The 18,438-nt window shown below is 36.1% G+C and overlaps 1 protein-coding gene and 1 pseudogene across 1 annotated transcript in view; both read left to right on the top strand.

Annotated features, from left to right (window-relative positions):
- The window catches only part of Srgap1 (SLIT-ROBO Rho GTPase activating protein 1), a 285,801-nt gene that overhangs the window by 183,662 nt on the left and 83,701 nt on the right, over positions 1-18,438 (top strand). The window contains exons 7-8 of the mRNA XM_027928469.2: positions 13,198-13,419; positions 15,630-15,731. Coding sequence (XP_027784270.1) covers positions 13,198-13,419; positions 15,630-15,731 — 324 coding nt within the window. The remainder of the gene's footprint in view (positions 1-13,197; positions 13,420-15,629; positions 15,732-18,438) is intronic.
- On the top strand, positions 14,675-14,840 carry LOC114088854 (U2 spliceosomal RNA; annotated as a pseudogene).

Below are 18,438 nucleotides of genomic sequence, written 5' to 3'. Positions count from 1 at the left end.
GTTAGAGGAGAGGCAGTACTGGGGATGGAACCCAGCACCTTGCAATTGCTAAGTATGCACTCTACCACTGAGCTAAGTGCTTAGTGCTTAAGGTGATAGTGCGAAATGGTTAGTCCTCAGCTAATATTATGTGTTGGGTCTGGGGAGCTCTACCCCAGTGCACTCAAGCACCATTCTTGACAATAGGAATCCAGCAAAGTCAAACAAAGTCCTCACTGTCATGAGGTTTATGTATATGCTGGGAAATAGACAATAAATGAAGTTACACTAACACACACATGCATGCACACATATATATATGGAGTGATAGAGCCATAAATAAAAATAGAACAGAGCTGAGGGAATGCTTCTTTTGATGGGGTGATCAGGAAAAGCCCGGTCTTTGAATGGAGAATTGAGCTGGAGAGCCACACAGCCATCAAGAGAAGGGGACCCTCCAAGGGAAGGACTGGTAAGGCAAAAGCTGCAGAGGTAGAGTGTTCCAGAAGCTCAATGCTCACAGGATAGCAAAGGAGATTGGTCTGGCCAAAGTTGAGTGAAGGAGAAGGGAAATGCTAGGAGACAAGATCAGCAGAAGACCAATCACAGGGTCTTCTGGACAGTGGAAGGGTTTGTATTTTGTTCAAAGATGGTTTTGAACAGGAAATGACATCAGCTGGATTACATTTAAAGATTCTGCATAGCCAAATAGAAAAAGACTGAATGGCTCAGGAGGTCAAGCAAAAACACAAAAGCTTTATCAAGAGTCTTTTGTAGTTGGCCAAGCTAAAGATGATTCTGGCTTGGACTAGTGTGGCAGTGATCGACCTATAAGTAGTAGGATGCAAAATGCATAAGGTTGCAGATGGAAATCTGATATAGTGGATGAAAAAGAGGAGAGAAATGACTAAGATTCAGGTCCAGAGAAATGAATCAGGCTCCATGCCTGCCAATAATCTAGGAATTTGGGAGGCTGAGGTAAGAGGATCACAAGTTTGAGGCCAGACTCAGCAAATTAGCAGGACCCTGTTTTAAAAAAAAATAAAATAAAAAGGGATGGGGATGTAGCTCAATGGCAAAGTACCCCTGGGTTCAATCCCCAGTACCAAAGGAGAAGGAAGAGGAAGAAGGAGAAAGAAATGGCATTAGTTTAACGATAGTGCTGTTTATTAAGATATTGAAGAGTAAGAGCTGTAGTTCTATTTCATATAGCATGATTGACATGCCTACTGGCCTTCTGTGGGGAGATTCCAAGGAGCATCCTCAATGTTCTTGGAATATATATACAAGACAGAAAGAGCAAGTCAGAAGAACTATGAGAGTCTCCATCACTTTCATGGATATTGAGCTCTTACTGTGTGACAGGCAGGTTTCCAAGTATAATCTCACCAAAAAGGTGAATACTGTCTTTTCCATTTTATAGATTAAAAAACAGAAAGCATAATATCTGAGGCTAGCCAGAGTATATAACTTGCTCAAGGATACAATAATACCAAGTGGTAGGCTTCAAACTCAGACATCTCTTTCCCTCCAGATATAATTAACTCTGATGAAAATAAGTAATGGTTAAATGTGTCAAGTGATTTTCATTTTTCTCAAAAGTCAAAAATTTAAAGATCAGCCTTAAATTTAAAATGTGAACAATTCTCAAGTAATATAACTTAAACGTGAATTTTGAAAGAAATGACGTGAAATTGGTTTGCTGTCATAGTCAACTGAAATTGAGTGCTTTCTTAGTGAAAATAATTTTTCCCTTCCTTGTGTCATTTTTAAGGCATCAGAGTCTGAATATGTACATTCTAAAATGGCTGCTTATTTTGAGAAATCCAATTTGCATATATAGTGGTGATCCTAAAATCCATTAAGTTTGACCCTTCCTGGTGAAAAAAGAAACAGGTTGATTATTATGCAAAGGTACCTAGAATCCTTTATGCTTTGTGGGTTTATTTAACAAAGTGCATTTGATATCGAGCTATCTAATAATAATGAGAAGAATTTTTATACCTCCAGTGAGGAAAAAGGCAAGCAAACCTCTTTAATGCATAGTATTTTGTATGAGAAATGACATGAAAGGCAGTAAATGTTTCTTGATGAAATCAAAGCATTATAGAGAATTCAAATTTGGACCTTTTTATATAAATCTCCAATTTCCCTTGAGCTTCTACTCATGTCTCTTTTTCTAATATCTCTTTTTCTAACAAAATCTTTATGGTATCACAAAAATTAATGTAAACTTTCCATAGAATATGTGTTTTCAAACTATTATTTCACTATTACAGAAGCAAAATATGTAAATTGTAGAAAACTAAGAATACTATACACCAAAATGAAATGATCACATTCTTACCACTTGGGATCATTAATGTTAAAATCTAGACTTTCTCTGTGTCCACATACATAGTTTTAGTTCAAGAGTACAAAATCACATTTTGCATATAGTTTTTTAACCTGCTTTTTCACGATCTCCGACTTTCCATCTCAATAGTCATCTAATAAACAGGCCATATTACAATATCTGACCCAAAAATAGGTTTCAAAGCTGGTATGTCTAGAGCAGATAAAATTTAGGATCATTTGTTGAATCAGGACCATATGACCCATAAGTTTTCTCTTGTATATTATTTTGGTTTTTAATCTAGTGAAGCCCCTTGTGGAAGAGACTTGGACAGTTGTTCCTTGGAATGCCCCAGCTTCTGATTTGTCTGAATACCTCCCGGATGGAGAAACTTATCCTGTTTCTCCATCCCTTGCACATTTCCCACAAAGTGAACCTTAGATTAAGTCTCGATGGATTCAAGTTAACCACTTTGACTTTGAATACATCACAGATGATGTCTTTGTATCTTATGTGGGCACATAACAACATCTGTTTTAACCTCCTGCGGCAAATGTAAAATTAACTGGCTTGGCCTGGTGTTACTCTGATTCCTCCATCATATAGTGACAATAGATTACAAATATTTTTAAATCTCCTGAATTTGTATTTTTATTAAATTGGAAATCGACTAATTTGAGACTCAAAAATGTCTGAGCTTTAACTTGCTCTTGGTCAACAAAATCCTTTCTTAGAGTATAAATTAATTACATACATAAAAGGAATATAACAATCCTTCAAATACTTTAATCAATTCACATATATACTAGTGACCCCTCTTTAATAAAATCCCCTCTTGTTAACTGCTACAGCTAAACACTTTAATAATTCAACACTGATAGAATAGTTCAAGTCTTTTCTATGTATTTAGAGGTGATTTATTGGTTTTCAAAAATATTTAATAATTCTAATATATTTTCTATTTTAGATAAACTTTACCTTGCTCATCAATATTACCTTGAATTAGCTCACTTACTTGCTTCCTCTCCCTCTCCTCTCTCTTGTTCTCTCTCAATGTTAATCATTTATAAATAGTAGTTACTGGAGGTCTACTGGAATTTATTTTTAGTACATCTTAAATTTTTTATTGTACCTTTTGGGATGAATAAATTAATTTTATGTTGAGTTCTATCACTGAAAACAATACTCTAATAACCTTTGTAGATAAATGAATTTCTTAATCAATTCCTTATTTAAGACATTAGATATCAGAACTCTAAAGTTTGTTGAGGGTAATATATTGAAGAAAATGATAACTTTCTTTTATTTTGGCTGAAAATATTTAAATGCAGTGTACCAAACACAGTTTAGAAATTTCTGGGTGTTCCAGGTACTGAACTAGCTCTAGGAAGAAGGAAAGGGGTTGTGACTGGGGAGGACTTGGGAAACTTCTGAAATATCAATAATATTTTGTTTGGGGCTGGAGTTGTAGTTCAGTAGTAGGGCACTTGCCTCGTAAGTGTGAGGCACTGGGTTTGACTCTAACCCCACATAAAAACAAAGGCATTGAGTCCATATACAACTAAAAAAAAGTTTTAAATAATAATAATAATAATAATAATATTTTGTTTATTTAAAAGAACTGTATATGATAATAATAATATTTTGTTTATTTAAAAGAAGTATATATAATAATATTTTGTTTATTTAAAAGAACTGTATATGATAATAATAATATTTTGTTTATTTAAAAGAAGTATATATAATAATATTTTGTTTATTAAAAGAAGTGTGTATGTTCTATAATATTCTTTAAGTATGGGCATATTTTTATATTTTAGAAAGAAAAAATAGGAAGGTATAAAAATTTATACCTTAAATGTTTTTAGCCAAAAGCTCACCAACATATTTATATTTCCCAATCTTTCAATATTATGATTTCTCTTTTGTACAGTTTTGAGAACTCTTTCTTAGCACAAATCTCTTCCACTGTATGTTATCTATGACTTCTAATCTTGAGTTCTCTCATGTAAAGAAACAATATCCTGGTTATTTACAATGCCTTCACAATCTGATAAAGTTGTCAAAACTTTGCCTCATTTGATAGCAATTTTGTTTACTCTTAAGTCTTTCCAACAACTCCCTTCATGCTTCTTTCATCAAATATTTAATATTATATAATTATTATATAATTATATAGCATATAATTATATGTTATATATAATTAATGTGTGTTAATTATATATAATATATAATTATACAATATATTTTAATATAATATAATATTTTAATATGATTATTATATAATTTATATATTAATGTTATCGATATTATAATTTAATTAAAATATAATAAATATAAATTGAACAAATATTGCACAACTTACTACAGATTAGGTGTTGTAACAGAAATGTATAGGAATATTATAGACCATTTAAATAGCTGTGTGTATTGACAGTCCTGTTGATATTCGTCACTGTACTTTAGAGCTAGAGTTGATCAACTTTTTCTGGAAAGAGCCAGAAAGTAAATATTTGAGGATTTGTGAGCCATATAGTCTGGACAATTCTTCACTTGTTATGCAAAAGCAGCCACAGATTTTAAGTAAGAAACTGGGTATGATTGTATAGTACTTAGACTTTACAAATGAGGCATGGGAGGGATTTGGCTTTCAGATTCCTGCTTTACAGAATGAACCAAGTATTAGTTAAGCCAGAGTAGACTTAAGTGAAAGACTGGTAAGAGGGATTCTCTTCTGTCTCTAAAGAAAATCCTAAGTAAATTTTAGTTGTAGATCAACAACTTTTTGGAATCAAGTGGGAAGTGGATCAAAGTGTTAATTTCACATCAAATAAGGATTTTTATTATATCATTCTAAAGAATATGAATTATAAGAAATATGTTGCAAATATTAGCTGAACAAAGATTAATTGGGTTGGAGGAATAAAGGGATCATTGTAGAGGAAAATAGATTCTAGTTTTGCAGATAGTAGTTTCTCTGTCTATGATCATTGCTGTCCCACATATTAAATGCAAAATAGCCTACAACTTACCAATTAAGAATTACAATATGGGGCTGGGGTTATAGCTCAGAGGTAGAATGCTTGTTTCGCACATGTGAGGCACTGGGTTCGATCCTCAGCATCACGTAAAAATAAATAAAAGTACATATGTTGTGTCCATCTTTAAAAAAAAGAATTAGGATATGTTACATGCAAAAGAGAAGTCATTCAGGAAACATGTTTGTAATTGAATGCTAAGAGTTTCCAGAGATTATGATTTGCTAAAATAAGTAGTTAAAAAAGGTTACAAGTCTTAATGCTAAGATTCTGTGAACTATAATCATATGCACCACTCTGCAAATTTGGAATTGTAAAACAACTGGTTTTAAGATTGCATTGCTCTTAATATAGCATCTCCCTGTCCAGTTTTACATCTTCAAAATGCATTCAAAGAAACTAAGTCCTCCATAATAAAACTTTATTGGTGCTTTGTTCCAGAGCACCTGCCCAGAAGTATTTGTGTCCTTTCACTACAGTTTGATGGTCTCCAACTTCTCCCTATAAAGGTTTGCAGATCACTTTGGAACGTGAAGGATAAATCTTTGTTACTGTTGTGGAATATTGCCAGGGCATAATCCCCTACTCTAGCCAATTTTCTTCATAAGGATATCTGTCACACATGTTTTATTGGCCATTTACACAGGATGAGATTGAAATTAGATTGCATCATATATCCCATGTCATCTTTATTTTATCATTTCTGAATAATCAGCTATGCTAAAGCTGTTAGCCTTATCTTTTTGTCTTTTGGGATATGTGTTTAATTAAAAAGCAACTTACTCAGAGTTCAGGGTTTTCTTAATTAGTTTGACTTTTCCCCCATACACAAGGGTATTAAGATTTATCCATGAAAAACCTGCCAAATTGTAATACTGTATTCTCCATTAGACCTGAGCTCTTATTAGGAAGATTATAGAGAAATCATGTTAAATGGGTTAGGAGATTGTAGTGATCATGTAAACTAATTTAGGAATGTTTTTATCCCATTGTGTTAGAAAGGATATTCTAAAACTTTAATGAGTTGGATGACTGAAGTACTTGGCTTGGCATTTGAAGTTCTTTCCAATGGAGATGCCATGGGCCTTCACACAAAGGAACTGCACACACCTGTTTTCCTCCTGAGGCATAACTGTTCTTTCTTTCTTTTTTTTTTTTTTATTCAGTCTTCCATACTTGCTCATTCTTCTTGGCTGAACCTCTGAATATTGAAAGTCTCCTGAAGAATGATCCTCACTTTCTTTTGTTTTCTCCCTTGGCTTAATTACCATCTAATAGCGCCTAGATTTTTATCACCAGCCTTGATCATCTTCCTGGGCTTCATATTTGTATACCCAGCTATCTTCTGGACACCTCTTACTGGATGTCTTGTGGGCATCTTGATCATCTTATGCTTCCATAACACAACTTCTTATTTCTGTCCATACGTCTTCATCCTCCATACACTTAACTTTCTTCTTACCCATTTTTTCAGAAAATGGTACCATTTTGCACCCACTTTACACAAGCCAAAACCTACTTCTCTTATCCCCACATAAATGCATCAGCAAATCCTGCCATTCCTAACTTCTGACTGTCCCACACCTTGCCACTTCTCATTGCCTGCACTCTCTGTCTCCTAGACAAAGGCTCTTCTTTTCTCACCTGAATTGTAGCAGTTCATATGTCTACCGCTGCCTCCCCTGTCTTCCAAAAATCTATTCCCTTCCCAAACAGCCAGAGTATTAAAAAAAAAAAAAACAGAACTCAGATGTGGTAGATCCTGTTTAAAATTCTCGAAAGACCTTCCCTTCTTCTTAGAATAAATCCAAACTATTCACCAACACCCTGTATGAACTGGTGCCCACCTGCCCCTCTCGGCCATTGCCTACAACTTTATCCCCACACCATGCTTCTGGTACACTCGCCTTCTTTCTATTCCACGGAACCACCAAATATTTTCTTACTTGGAGTCTTGCTTTGTACTTTGTCTTGCTTTGTACTTTTTGCTACAACACTCTCCTTCAGAACCTTATAAGTCTGATTCCTTCTCATCCGTGTTGCACCTTAGCCGTCCTATAAAAAGGCACCAACAAACACCCTTTCCGCCTTACTACTATTCCGCGGACCTTTTATTTTTCTCCATCAATTTACCATATGGTCTGGATTTACTTTGACTTGCTTTGTTTGTTCTCTCTCCTCTCTTTTAATTTGATTCAGGCTGGTTACCAAGATTTGGCCTGGGAAAAATGAGTCTGATGGGTGGGAGATGCATTAAACAACGCACGATGTTCAGCATGCTCATTGGCTCAGGCATGGGCTACAACAGTTCTCCTCCTTCTGGCTTTTTGTCTTCTCCTATCACACAGATGTACCATTATGACCTTTTTAGTACTTAAGAGAAAACTCAAAACATTGTTTTCTAACTGCTTGGCTACAGTTAAAGTAGCAGCAAAAAAAATGAACTGCCAGCCATCTGTGGACCATCAGGAACACAGACATGAAAACAGGTGTATGAAAGTGGCCTGTAGAGTTTTCTTAGACATCTAGCTTAGTCCTGGGAGATGCCTGTCTCTCACAAAATGTGTTTGTAGTTTCTTGGGTAAAATACTAAATGGTTAGAGAGGAAATTAGTGAAGGACAAAGAGATAATTTATTTGGAAGAAGTACACTTTATTCATTTGACTCCTAACGTTAAAGCTCTGGGCTGGGCACAGTGGTGCATGCCTGTAAACCCAGCAACTCAGTAGGCTGAGGCAGGGGATGGCAAGTTTGAGGGCATCCTCAGCAATTTAGCAAGTCCCTCAGCAACTTAGCAAGACCTTGTCTCAAAATAAAAAAGCGCTGGGTGGTAAAGTGCCCCTAGGTTAGATCACCAATACAAATAAATAAATAAATAAATAAATAGCCTCCGGACTTATCCTCCTTCTGGTCTTTTGAAGCCACTCACAGTCATGTGAAAGCTATCCATTTTTACAATTCAATTTGCTTTGGTTGCACTATTTTTCAAAAAATAAATAAATAAATAAGGGGTGGACAGAATCTTTCCCCATTATCCATAGCTCTGCAGTGGTTCAAGCCAAACATATTAACACCCAGAGAAGAGAACCAGTAAAGTCTCCCAAAGGCCAGAACATAGAAGTGAAAGTAGAATATCTCTACATAAAAAGTGGAACACTTCCATTCTCATGATAACCTGCTTAATTCTGGAGTCATGTGGGAACTTGGGGCTGCCCTCCAGCCATTTCTAGGACTGCCCTGTCAAACAACATTGGCTGTTAGTGTTCTAGAAACATAAATGTTGGACTTCTTTCCTCTGCCTTTTCATTACAGCAACTCCCATATTGCTAGCAAACTTCTACCTCGGCAGGGCTAAATGTTATGCAGTTACACAAAAAAGAAAAAGAAAAGGTGCCCTTCTGACCAGCTGTGATCCAGTTGCCCTAACATGATACCCACCACATAAACTTCAGCTGGCCCTCAGGGTTTGGGACAAGATGAAGTGTTTGTCACAGCTCTCAATACTTGGATTTCATCTTCATTTTGATTCTCTTCTCAACTCTTTTGCCTAACAAAATTAGCTCACTGTGATGATTTAGACTAAAACTTTGTGGAATCTATCTTGGCGGTTCTTTAGATATTTTTAGAATATTTATATATACTCAACTGCTTCCAACAATCTTTCTTCCTTTAGTTTTGATCCATAATTTTATGTATTCATTCAGAGTTTTTCATCCACCAGAATAACACTGTTTTGTTTGCATGAAATATTTTATTGGTTTCTTATGTATTTTCATCATTAAATGAACTTGGGTTATATAACTCAACTCTTTATGCAGAAGCTGATTTTTCATATCCTATTAGTAATCCATAAACTCCATAGAACTACTTTAGACCTTTTAAACCAAATTATCTTGAATCTTACACAGCCAGTGTCACTTCAGCTTCTGGTTTAGAAAAAAAGATGATTCTGTGGCTAGCCTTGCTATCTCACGGAACCTCGAGGAATAACATCTTTCCATTCCTGGTTTCTTTTTGCTTTCAAGATGCTTTAAAAACTGAGAGTGTAGGGCTGGGGTTGTGGCTCAGCGGTACAGCACTTGTCTAGCACATGTGAGGCACTGAGTTTAATCCTCAGCATCACATAAAAATAAATAAACAAAGGTATTGCCTCCATCTACAACTAAAAATATTTTTGAAAAAAAAAGCCTGAGAGTGTAAAATGCAGTGTATCAGAATTAATAAAATTATGCCAATTAGTGACCTTAAAGACTGACATGTACCATAGGGGGACAGGAAGGGCAGCAGAATACAATAGACACTTGTATTGCTGTGGCCGTATAACCAATGTGATCCTGCAACCTGTACACATGGAAAAATGAGAATTCATACCCCATTTGAATCAAATTATGATATGTCAAGATCATTGTATTGTCATGAGCAACTAATAAAAAAAAAAACCTGAGAGTGTAAAAATGCAGTGTATCAGAATTAATAAAATTATGCCAATTAGTGACCTTAAAGACTGACATGTACCCTAGGGGTCAGAGAAGGAAATTGCCCATCAAACTCCTCACGGAAACCTCCTAAACAAGTCCAAAAGATTCCTGGAGAGACGCCTAGATGAGTTACTAAGCCACATGTGAGCTCCTCCCAGCCTCTCCCTGGGTTCAGCCAGACAGAATCCACCTGGTATGCTGAGTATGGAAACACATGATGCTTTTGTTGTCTTGACATTTCTTCCCCAAAGAAGCCACACTCAGATATTTGTGGAGTGAACTCTTTAAGTCTGGAATTACTGAAAACTTAGTAGGTATTTTTTAAGAGCTCCAAGTGAGGTAATTGGGATTAATTAGATTGCTTTCTTTTTATTCTCCCCCCTTTTCCTTCTATCTTCAAGTTATAAGAGACTTGGCTTTTTTAAGGGGAAAATAAACTTTTCTCTGACTTTCTTTTCCCTCAATTTCAACTTTTTTATTAAGTTCCATTGGGATCAATACCCATAAAATGAACCAACTTGTCTCATCTGCTTCCTTATAATCAAGTGGAATCTGCCTTCTTTTGGAATAGTGGGATGTTTTTAAGCACCAGTACAGAGAGAGAGAGAGAGAGAGAGAGAGAGACTGACTTTCCTTTACAAGTTCATGTTTTCATAAAATAAGGTATTACTGAAAATAGAATGAATTTTCAGTCCTTCTGATGTGTATGAAACTGCTACATAGAACCATTATGGATTGTGAGGAGCAAGAAGAATAAAAGAGGACTTTGTTCATTTGAGATGAGAATTTCTAAATTAACCAAAAAAAAAAAAAAAAAAAAAAAGAATCATTTTCCTGTTTGAGTGCAGCTGATTTTTTTGGAAATGTATTAATGGTAAGACTGATCACTGCATTTCACAATTGTATTTTGTTTATATTCGTAATTGTGATGTCATAGCTACTTTCCAATTGTTCAAATCCAGTCATCAAGTCCTCTTGCTGGCATGGGGAAATAGCACCCCCAAAGGAGTGGTAACAGGACCTTTTCTCTTGATCATCATCATCTGAGACAGCTCCTCTTAGACTTTGTACATATGATTAACCTGTGGATCCTTTTAAAAACTTTAGGTCCTGAATTGGCATGTCAGGGGTGTGAACCAAAATTCTGCATTTTTTATAAGCCCCTGGTGATGCTACCGCTGCTGACCACAGACCAAATTATAAATAGCAGTGGTTTAGAGTATCTTTACATAAAAATTCCAAATGCAATAATTTGGAAATTTGAGGGTGAAGGGTAGAATTCTGTAGGTTGGCATTTGGTTTGTCAAAGACAGCTTAGTGGTTGAACATGTACCTTCACAAAGGCTGTGTTCCTGGTTCACATCCTGGAGGATGCATCCTTTGTATAAAGGCTGCTTCCCCTGTGCACCCTCTACTCCTATTTTTGTAGCAAACTAATGAACAGATTATATTCAATTTCCTTGAGGATGGAGGTATTTTACTGTGTTCCAGTCTTAATATGCCTGGAGCCCAGCATATTCCCTGGCTCCTGGCCAATTAATGAGTTGAATTGAATCAAAATGAATTGATTGAACTTCATTAGAACAGTATGGAGATGACCTGGTTTTGTCCATTTAAAAATCACTTGTTTTCTTTTTAAGGGATTCATACTGCCTTTATGTCCAAATTTAAAATTCTGCTGTCAATAATTAAAAACTAATTTCTAGAGTGATATACTCCTTTTAAACCATATTTGCTTAAAATGCAACATGAAAAACTAAATATAAATGTAAATTAAAGGTAATGAAGACTCAAGAATCTCAAAGTTTTATTCCTAGGCATAGTGAAAAAAAATTAGGTCTGCAATAAGAAGACTTTGAAAATCATTTTCTGTTTAAGAATTTTATTCTGGGAATAAGAGGGAAGGCATTTGTAGACTATTGTGACAGATTCAAACCTCTTCTTGTACTTGTAAGAAGGTACACATTATTCTTGAGTCTTCTATAAAGCATACAAATCCCAAAAGATTCCAGTTAGGTTATTTGCAGCTTGGAAGAATTTAATAAATTATTGTATCAATCACAGAATTTCATGACTGAAACTTGAATACCATTTTTCATTATTTCATTCAATATTTGACTATACTTTTTTAAAACTTTTAGCGGGTTTATTGAGATTTAAATTCATATACCATACAGTTCACCCATTAAATCTACAATGACTTCTAGGATATTCACAGTATGTATACCCATCATCACAATCAATTTTAGGAACTTTTTAATACTCCAAGAAGAAATTCTGTACCCCTCAGCTATCACCCTCTCCCACACCATTCTTCTGTGCCTCCAGCCCTAGACAAACAAGAATCTACTTTCTGTCTCTGTAGATGTACCTATTTTATACATACCATATATGGACTCATATAATACATGGTCTTTTGCAGCTGTCTTTCACATAGCATAATCTTTTCAAAGTTGATGCATGTGGCATGTATCAGGATTTTGTTCCTTTTGTGGAGAAATAATGCTTTACTATATGACTGTACCACAGTTTATTCATTCAGTGGTTAGTGGACATTTAAGCTGTTTCAGTTTTTTTAGCTATTATGAATAAAACTGCTATAAACGTTCATGTACAAGTTCTTGTGTGGAAATATGTTTTCATTTCTCTTAGATACATACCTAAGAATGGATTTTCTGAATCGTATGGTAATGGTATGTTTAACCTCTTGAAGAACTGCCAGACTGTGCAAGGGTTGCAACTCCTCTACACTGAAACCTGCTGATATCTGTCTTTTGATTGTAACCATCCTAAGGAGTGTACATGGTGACCCATTGTGGTTTTTATTTGCATCTCCATGACAGTGATTCTGACCATTTTTTCATATGATTGACCATTTCTATATCTTCTTCTCCAGATCCACTGCCCCCATTTTAAATTAAGGTATTTTTCTCTGTATTATGGAGTTGGAAGGGTTCTTTATATATTCTTACAAATCTCTTATCTCAGTTTCCTGGTAGTCAAAATACATATATTTAGTTGTAGTTCAACACAATACCTTTGTTTTATTTATTTATTTATTTTATGTGGTGCTGAGGATTGAACCCAGCATCTAGCATGTGCTAGGCAAGTGCTCTATCACTGAGTCACAACCCCAGCCCTCCTGATGGTAACTTTTAAAGCACAACAACTGTCCATTTTGAAGAAATCAAATTTATTTTCCTTTTTCCTTTGGTTCTTGCACTTTTGATATCACATCCAAGAATTCAATATCATGATGTTTATCCCTATGTTTTTTTCCAAGAGTCTGTGTTGATAGGTCTCACATTTAGGTCTTTGATCGATTTTAAGTTAACTTTTGTATATGGTGTTCTTCTGTGTTTTTAAGTGCTGTGATCTTGGCTACCATGCAAGTCTGAACAGAGCACTAAGAACATATCTCTCTGCTGAATATAACCTTGAAACCTCCAGACACGAGGGCCTAGACATCATCGAGAATGCAGTTGACAATTTAGAGCCAAGGAGTGATAAACAGAGATTCATGGAGATGTACCCTGCTGCATTCTGTCCACCAATGAAGTTTGAGTTTCAGTCTCACATGGGTGATGAGGTCAGTAATTGAAAATTTTAAAATTAATGAATTGTCTGTTCATTTATACTTCTCCTCATCTGTTATAACCCAACAGTTGTAAAAATTCCCATTCATTTTCTCTCTTTTGCCTTTGCACAAGATCTCAGAATAATAATATATTAAGACCAACCATTACCACCTTTTAAAACAAAGGTTGAACACTCAAATGCCAAACAGATAAATGTGCACATTTGTCTGGGTGTAAGTCCCAAATCATTCCAGAATAGTTGGGGAAGTCTTCCTCCACCTCAGAACATTCAAATTAAAATTAAAAACCAAACATCTTACAGACTCAATAGAATCTTTCTAAAGACTCCTTATAATACTGATTTAAAGATCTCTATAAAGAAAAATAATTGCAAATAGCAGGCAAAAGGAAGAGGGAGGAAAAAGTACAAAACATTTTTTAAGACTCAAGTTGATTCCATTTTAGCTTATTGTAGTGATGGTCTGTTTTTAAAAATAGATGCAGTTATAATATTCATGGAAGTTTCTTTCATGTCTTTATTTGAAACACCTAGTATTTAGATATATAAGATATATGTGTGTTTGCCAGCTATATTTCTAATCTGATTTTACTTTTGTTAAATAAATTACTTGTCAATAAATGGTAAGTATAGGTCAAGCATCCTTAATACAAATATCTGAAATGCTTCAAAATCTGAATCTTTTTGAGTGCCAGTGCTCAAAAAGCTTCAGATTTTGGAACATTTTAGATTTAGAATTTTCACATTAGGAATGCTCAACTAACTGGTAAGGAATAATGCAAACATCCCCAAATCCAAAGATCTAAAATCCAAAATAATTCTAGTCCCAAACATTCAGATAAAGAATACTGAACCTGTAGTTCTTCTCAGTAACACATGAATTTTAACAAATAAGATGAATGATTTATCCCACCCGATGTTATCTTCCCAAACCAAATGGTTGTTGTTTTCATTTTTTCAGTTGTGTATATGTTAAACGTAGAATGATAAAATGTCACAGATAACTGACTTCGATTGTATGTCAATGGGTTTGTTATTATTTTAATAAAGTGGATCTGTTGCCCTTTTTTGTGGCCAGTTCTTCCAAGGACCAGTAATCTCTATGATGTTTTGGAGACACCATTAAATGCTGACAAGGAAGATAAAAAGACATTATTTCTGGTGTCATTGAATAATACTCTAATTCTGATTTTTTTTCATAACTGAAATGATGGCTAAAACATGTTCTACCAAAGCCTAGGATGATAATCGCTTCTCGGCCTTTTGGCTAAGATCAAGTGTAGTATCCAAAGCCTAGGATGAGTTGCCTCTTCAGTATAATGGTAAATAATAAAATTGACTGATATCAGCTAGTGAAGCTATGGTTGAAAGATGCTAAAAATAGGCATTCACATTTTCTGAGTTTTTACTATGGGCCAGGCATCCTTCTAAGTGCTTTTGAATATATTGTCTCATTTCATGCCAGCTTTGTAGTGTAGAAACTTTCCATTTGACAAATGAGGAAAATGAGGTTTTATAACTTGCCACAGGCACTCAGCTAGTTGATGGCAGAGCTGGGATTCAAGCACAACTGGCTGTCTCCAGATCCCACACTGTCCAGAAAGGCCTGATGCCTTCATTATTTCACCTGTAAAATCCCCTGGATCATCCTTTTGCACTCTGCCCTCTGCCCAGTGGTCATTAGGATTCCACAAGCGAGGCTCCAGCATCAGAGCTCCATCTCAGGAGCGCCTGTTCTCAGAGCAGTGCTTCCGACAGCTGCTGTCTTCCCAGTCATAGCCAAGCCAGGCAGCTGCTCTCCACGCTTGCCACTTATATCCAAGTCTCTATTTAAAACTAAAGTTTTTGAGGTGGCTGATAAAAGTAAAGATGTGCCAGGTGTGGTGGCACACCCGTGTAATCCTGACAACTTGGGAGGGTGAGGCAGGAGGATCACAAGTTCAAGGACACTCAACAACTGATCAAGACCCTGTCTCAAAATAAAAAGGACTAGGGATGTGGATCAGTGGTTAAGTGCCCCTGGGTTCAATCCCTTGAACCAAAAAAAAAGAAGAAGAAGAAGGAGGAGGAGGAGGAAGAGGAGGAGGAGGAAGAGGAGGAGGAGGAGGAGAGATGTAACTGGAATCTTGAGAGAATCCATGTGACACTTGTGCTTCTGGTTGGTGGTGCCCCTTGTAACTGCAGTTTCTTATTCTCCATCAGGTGTGTCAGGTCAGTGCCCAGCAACCGGTCCAGGCAGAGCTCATGCTCAGGTACCAACAACTGCAGTCCCGCCTGGCCACGCTCAAAATCGAGAACGAGGAGGTGAGCATTTGTTCTGCCCCAGCAGTACTGGAACTCCAGGGCAAAGCAGAAGGCACGCTCACATGACCTAGGCATACCTGCTGTTCCAAGTGCGGTCTGCATCCTGTACTTTGAGCTACCAAGGTTCCTACAAAACTCTTTATAACAAGGATAAAAGCAGGGCTGGGGAGGGGATGTGGCTCAAGCGGTAGCACGCCGGCCTGGCATGTGTGCGGCCCAGGTTCGATCCTCAGCACCACATACAAACAAAGATGTTGTGTCTGCCAAAAAATAAAATATTAAAATTCTCTCTCTCACTCTCTCTTAAAAAAAAAAAGGATAAAAGCAGAGATTAATATTTTAAAGAGATTCACTGACTATATATGTAAACATACCTTGTTTTCCTAAATTATAATTCATACTGGAAATAATTCCATGAAATATCTAATTCACATACATGTCCAAAAATATGTAGTCATGTGTAGAAGACAACTTTTGACTGATAAATTAATTTGATCCTAACTTTTGAAATCAGTAGTTATTGTGTTATTTTTCTTTATGATTTTTCCATGTTCTCCAAACTTTTGGTACTAACCATGGCATTACTTATAAAATTAGTACAAAGATCATATTTTGAAATAGGGAGAGAAAAGTTTTTATTTGCTGACATTCATATATTTTAAAGGATAGAATATGCAAATGTGAATTATGAATATACATGAGAGAGAAAGAGAGAGAGAGAGAAGATGCAGTTAACAATTCAGCTATTTAGATGCCTATTTCTGAAATTATCTTAATTGGATCCACATTCTCCTAAAATAAAAACATGAACCATGAATGTTTCTTATATTAGCCAAGGCGTTCAGTTATAATTTATAGGACCAAGTCAAAGATACTCAAGTCAAAAAGTCAAATAGTTAACTTGTTGATCAAGGTTTGCAGTAGCCTCAGACATGATTAGATTTTATTATCAGGAATCTCCCCCCACACACTCTCCGAAGTGATTTGTTCATATGCATTGGTGGTATTTGGGGCATACATCCAAAACTACATGGTCACTTACAGCTTGCCATCTCACCCAGCCCACATCCTTATCTCTGGAAAAAAACTTCCTCTTCATTGGCTGGGCTTAAGTCATGCATACTTGATTCTCTTGTTTTGCCAGCCTAAATATTGTGCCACTCATAGACCCCTTTGATTGACAACCCCAACAGAAATAATGTATTTCTAGAGACAGAAAATTCCCAGAAAGAAGGAATGTGGAACAGAAAGAGAAAAACAAACCCACATAGATAAAATTAATTTTCAAAATTCACTTTAGTACCCTGTTTTATTTTAATTCAGCTGGGGTGTTTTAAGCTATGTGCATTTCTGTTAAGAAAGAGTGACCAGTTTCTCTAGACCTTTATAATTTGATCAACACTCATCATAGCTTTCAGACTTCTGTTCTTACTGGAGGAACCAAACCAACCCTTCCTCAAGATGCAGCCAACATGAACTCTATGTAATAAAGTCCCACAAATGAGCCTTTCCAACAGGGAAGTATTGCTGTCCTTGAGGTAGTGTTTTAGAGCTTAGGGTTTGGGCTAGGCAGCACAAAATACTTGCCGAATGCAGTTTCTTGGATCCTGGAAGATCTATTTTGTATATCTAGTGACTTCCAATGTTTTTCAAACATATCCTCCTGCTGTTTTATTTGAAAAATATTCCTAAACTCTAGGAAAATAAAGTGTTATACCCAAGGTCGAAACTGGCAACCTACAGACCTGTTTTGTTTGGCTTCCAAAGTTTTGGCTTATAAAAGAAAAATCTGGCAATTCTGGCCCTGTGTTCCCTCGTGAACTAAAGAGCTAGGGTGTCTGAATTCACTTGTCTGTAAGTCATTCATTTTCTAGTCTTCTTACATTTATTCTATTTGTGTTATCTGCCTGGCTTTTGTAAGCCTTTGAGTTTGTAATCCTTGATATTTCCCATAATAAACTTAACATGGAGAAGCACAGTGTCCCTATAAACTGGTAGAGTCAGGCAGTACTTTTTGAGGGTTGACTTTAAAAAATTAGCTGTAGAGGCAAATGAATTGGATTGTCTTGACGTTCCCTGCAAGCATGACTAGTGGTTTATGATTTGTTAGATACAGAACAAAGTTTGCTGCAATAAAATGGTATTTTATTGGAAAGGAAGATTTATTTTTTTTTATTTTTTTTTAAATATTTATTTATTTATTTTTAGTACTCGGCAGACACAACATCTTTGTTGGTATGTGGTGCTGAGGATCGAACCCGGGCCGCACGCGTGCCAGGCGAGTGCGCTACCGCTTGAGCCACATCCCCAGCCCTAGAAAGGAAGATTTAAATTAGGTTTTTGGTAATCAGTAGGTTTCTACAGGTACAGAAGGAGGAAAAGATGTCTCAGTATATCTCAAGGTATTCTGGGAAGATAGAGCAGTTTGGTTGACAGCCTGGATCTCCATGGGGATAAGCGGATGGTGAAGGCAAAGTCACATGACAGGAGGATTTGAGAGTCGAGTCAAGGAGTTTTGTTACTGTGGTGCAGTTAATTTCAGTACAAGAATGTTTTTCAAGCATCTTTGGCATTTCAGGCATTTTGCCAGGTATGGGGAACACAGAGATGGATAAGTCATAATGAGCTTCTGAGTAGATTAAGAGAGCCATTGACTGCAACAAGTAATTTGCTTAGGAACAACAGCCATCCTTGCTGATTTGGAGTC

Source organism: Marmota flaviventris, chromosome 3 (assembly GCF_047511675.1).
Source record: "Marmota flaviventris isolate mMarFla1 chromosome 3, mMarFla1.hap1, whole genome shotgun sequence".
Classification (NCBI taxonomy): domain Eukaryota; kingdom Metazoa; phylum Chordata; class Mammalia; order Rodentia; family Sciuridae; genus Marmota; species Marmota flaviventris.
The sequence above is the reverse complement of the archived record's forward strand: the minus strand, read 5'-3'. Positions and strand labels throughout refer to the sequence as shown.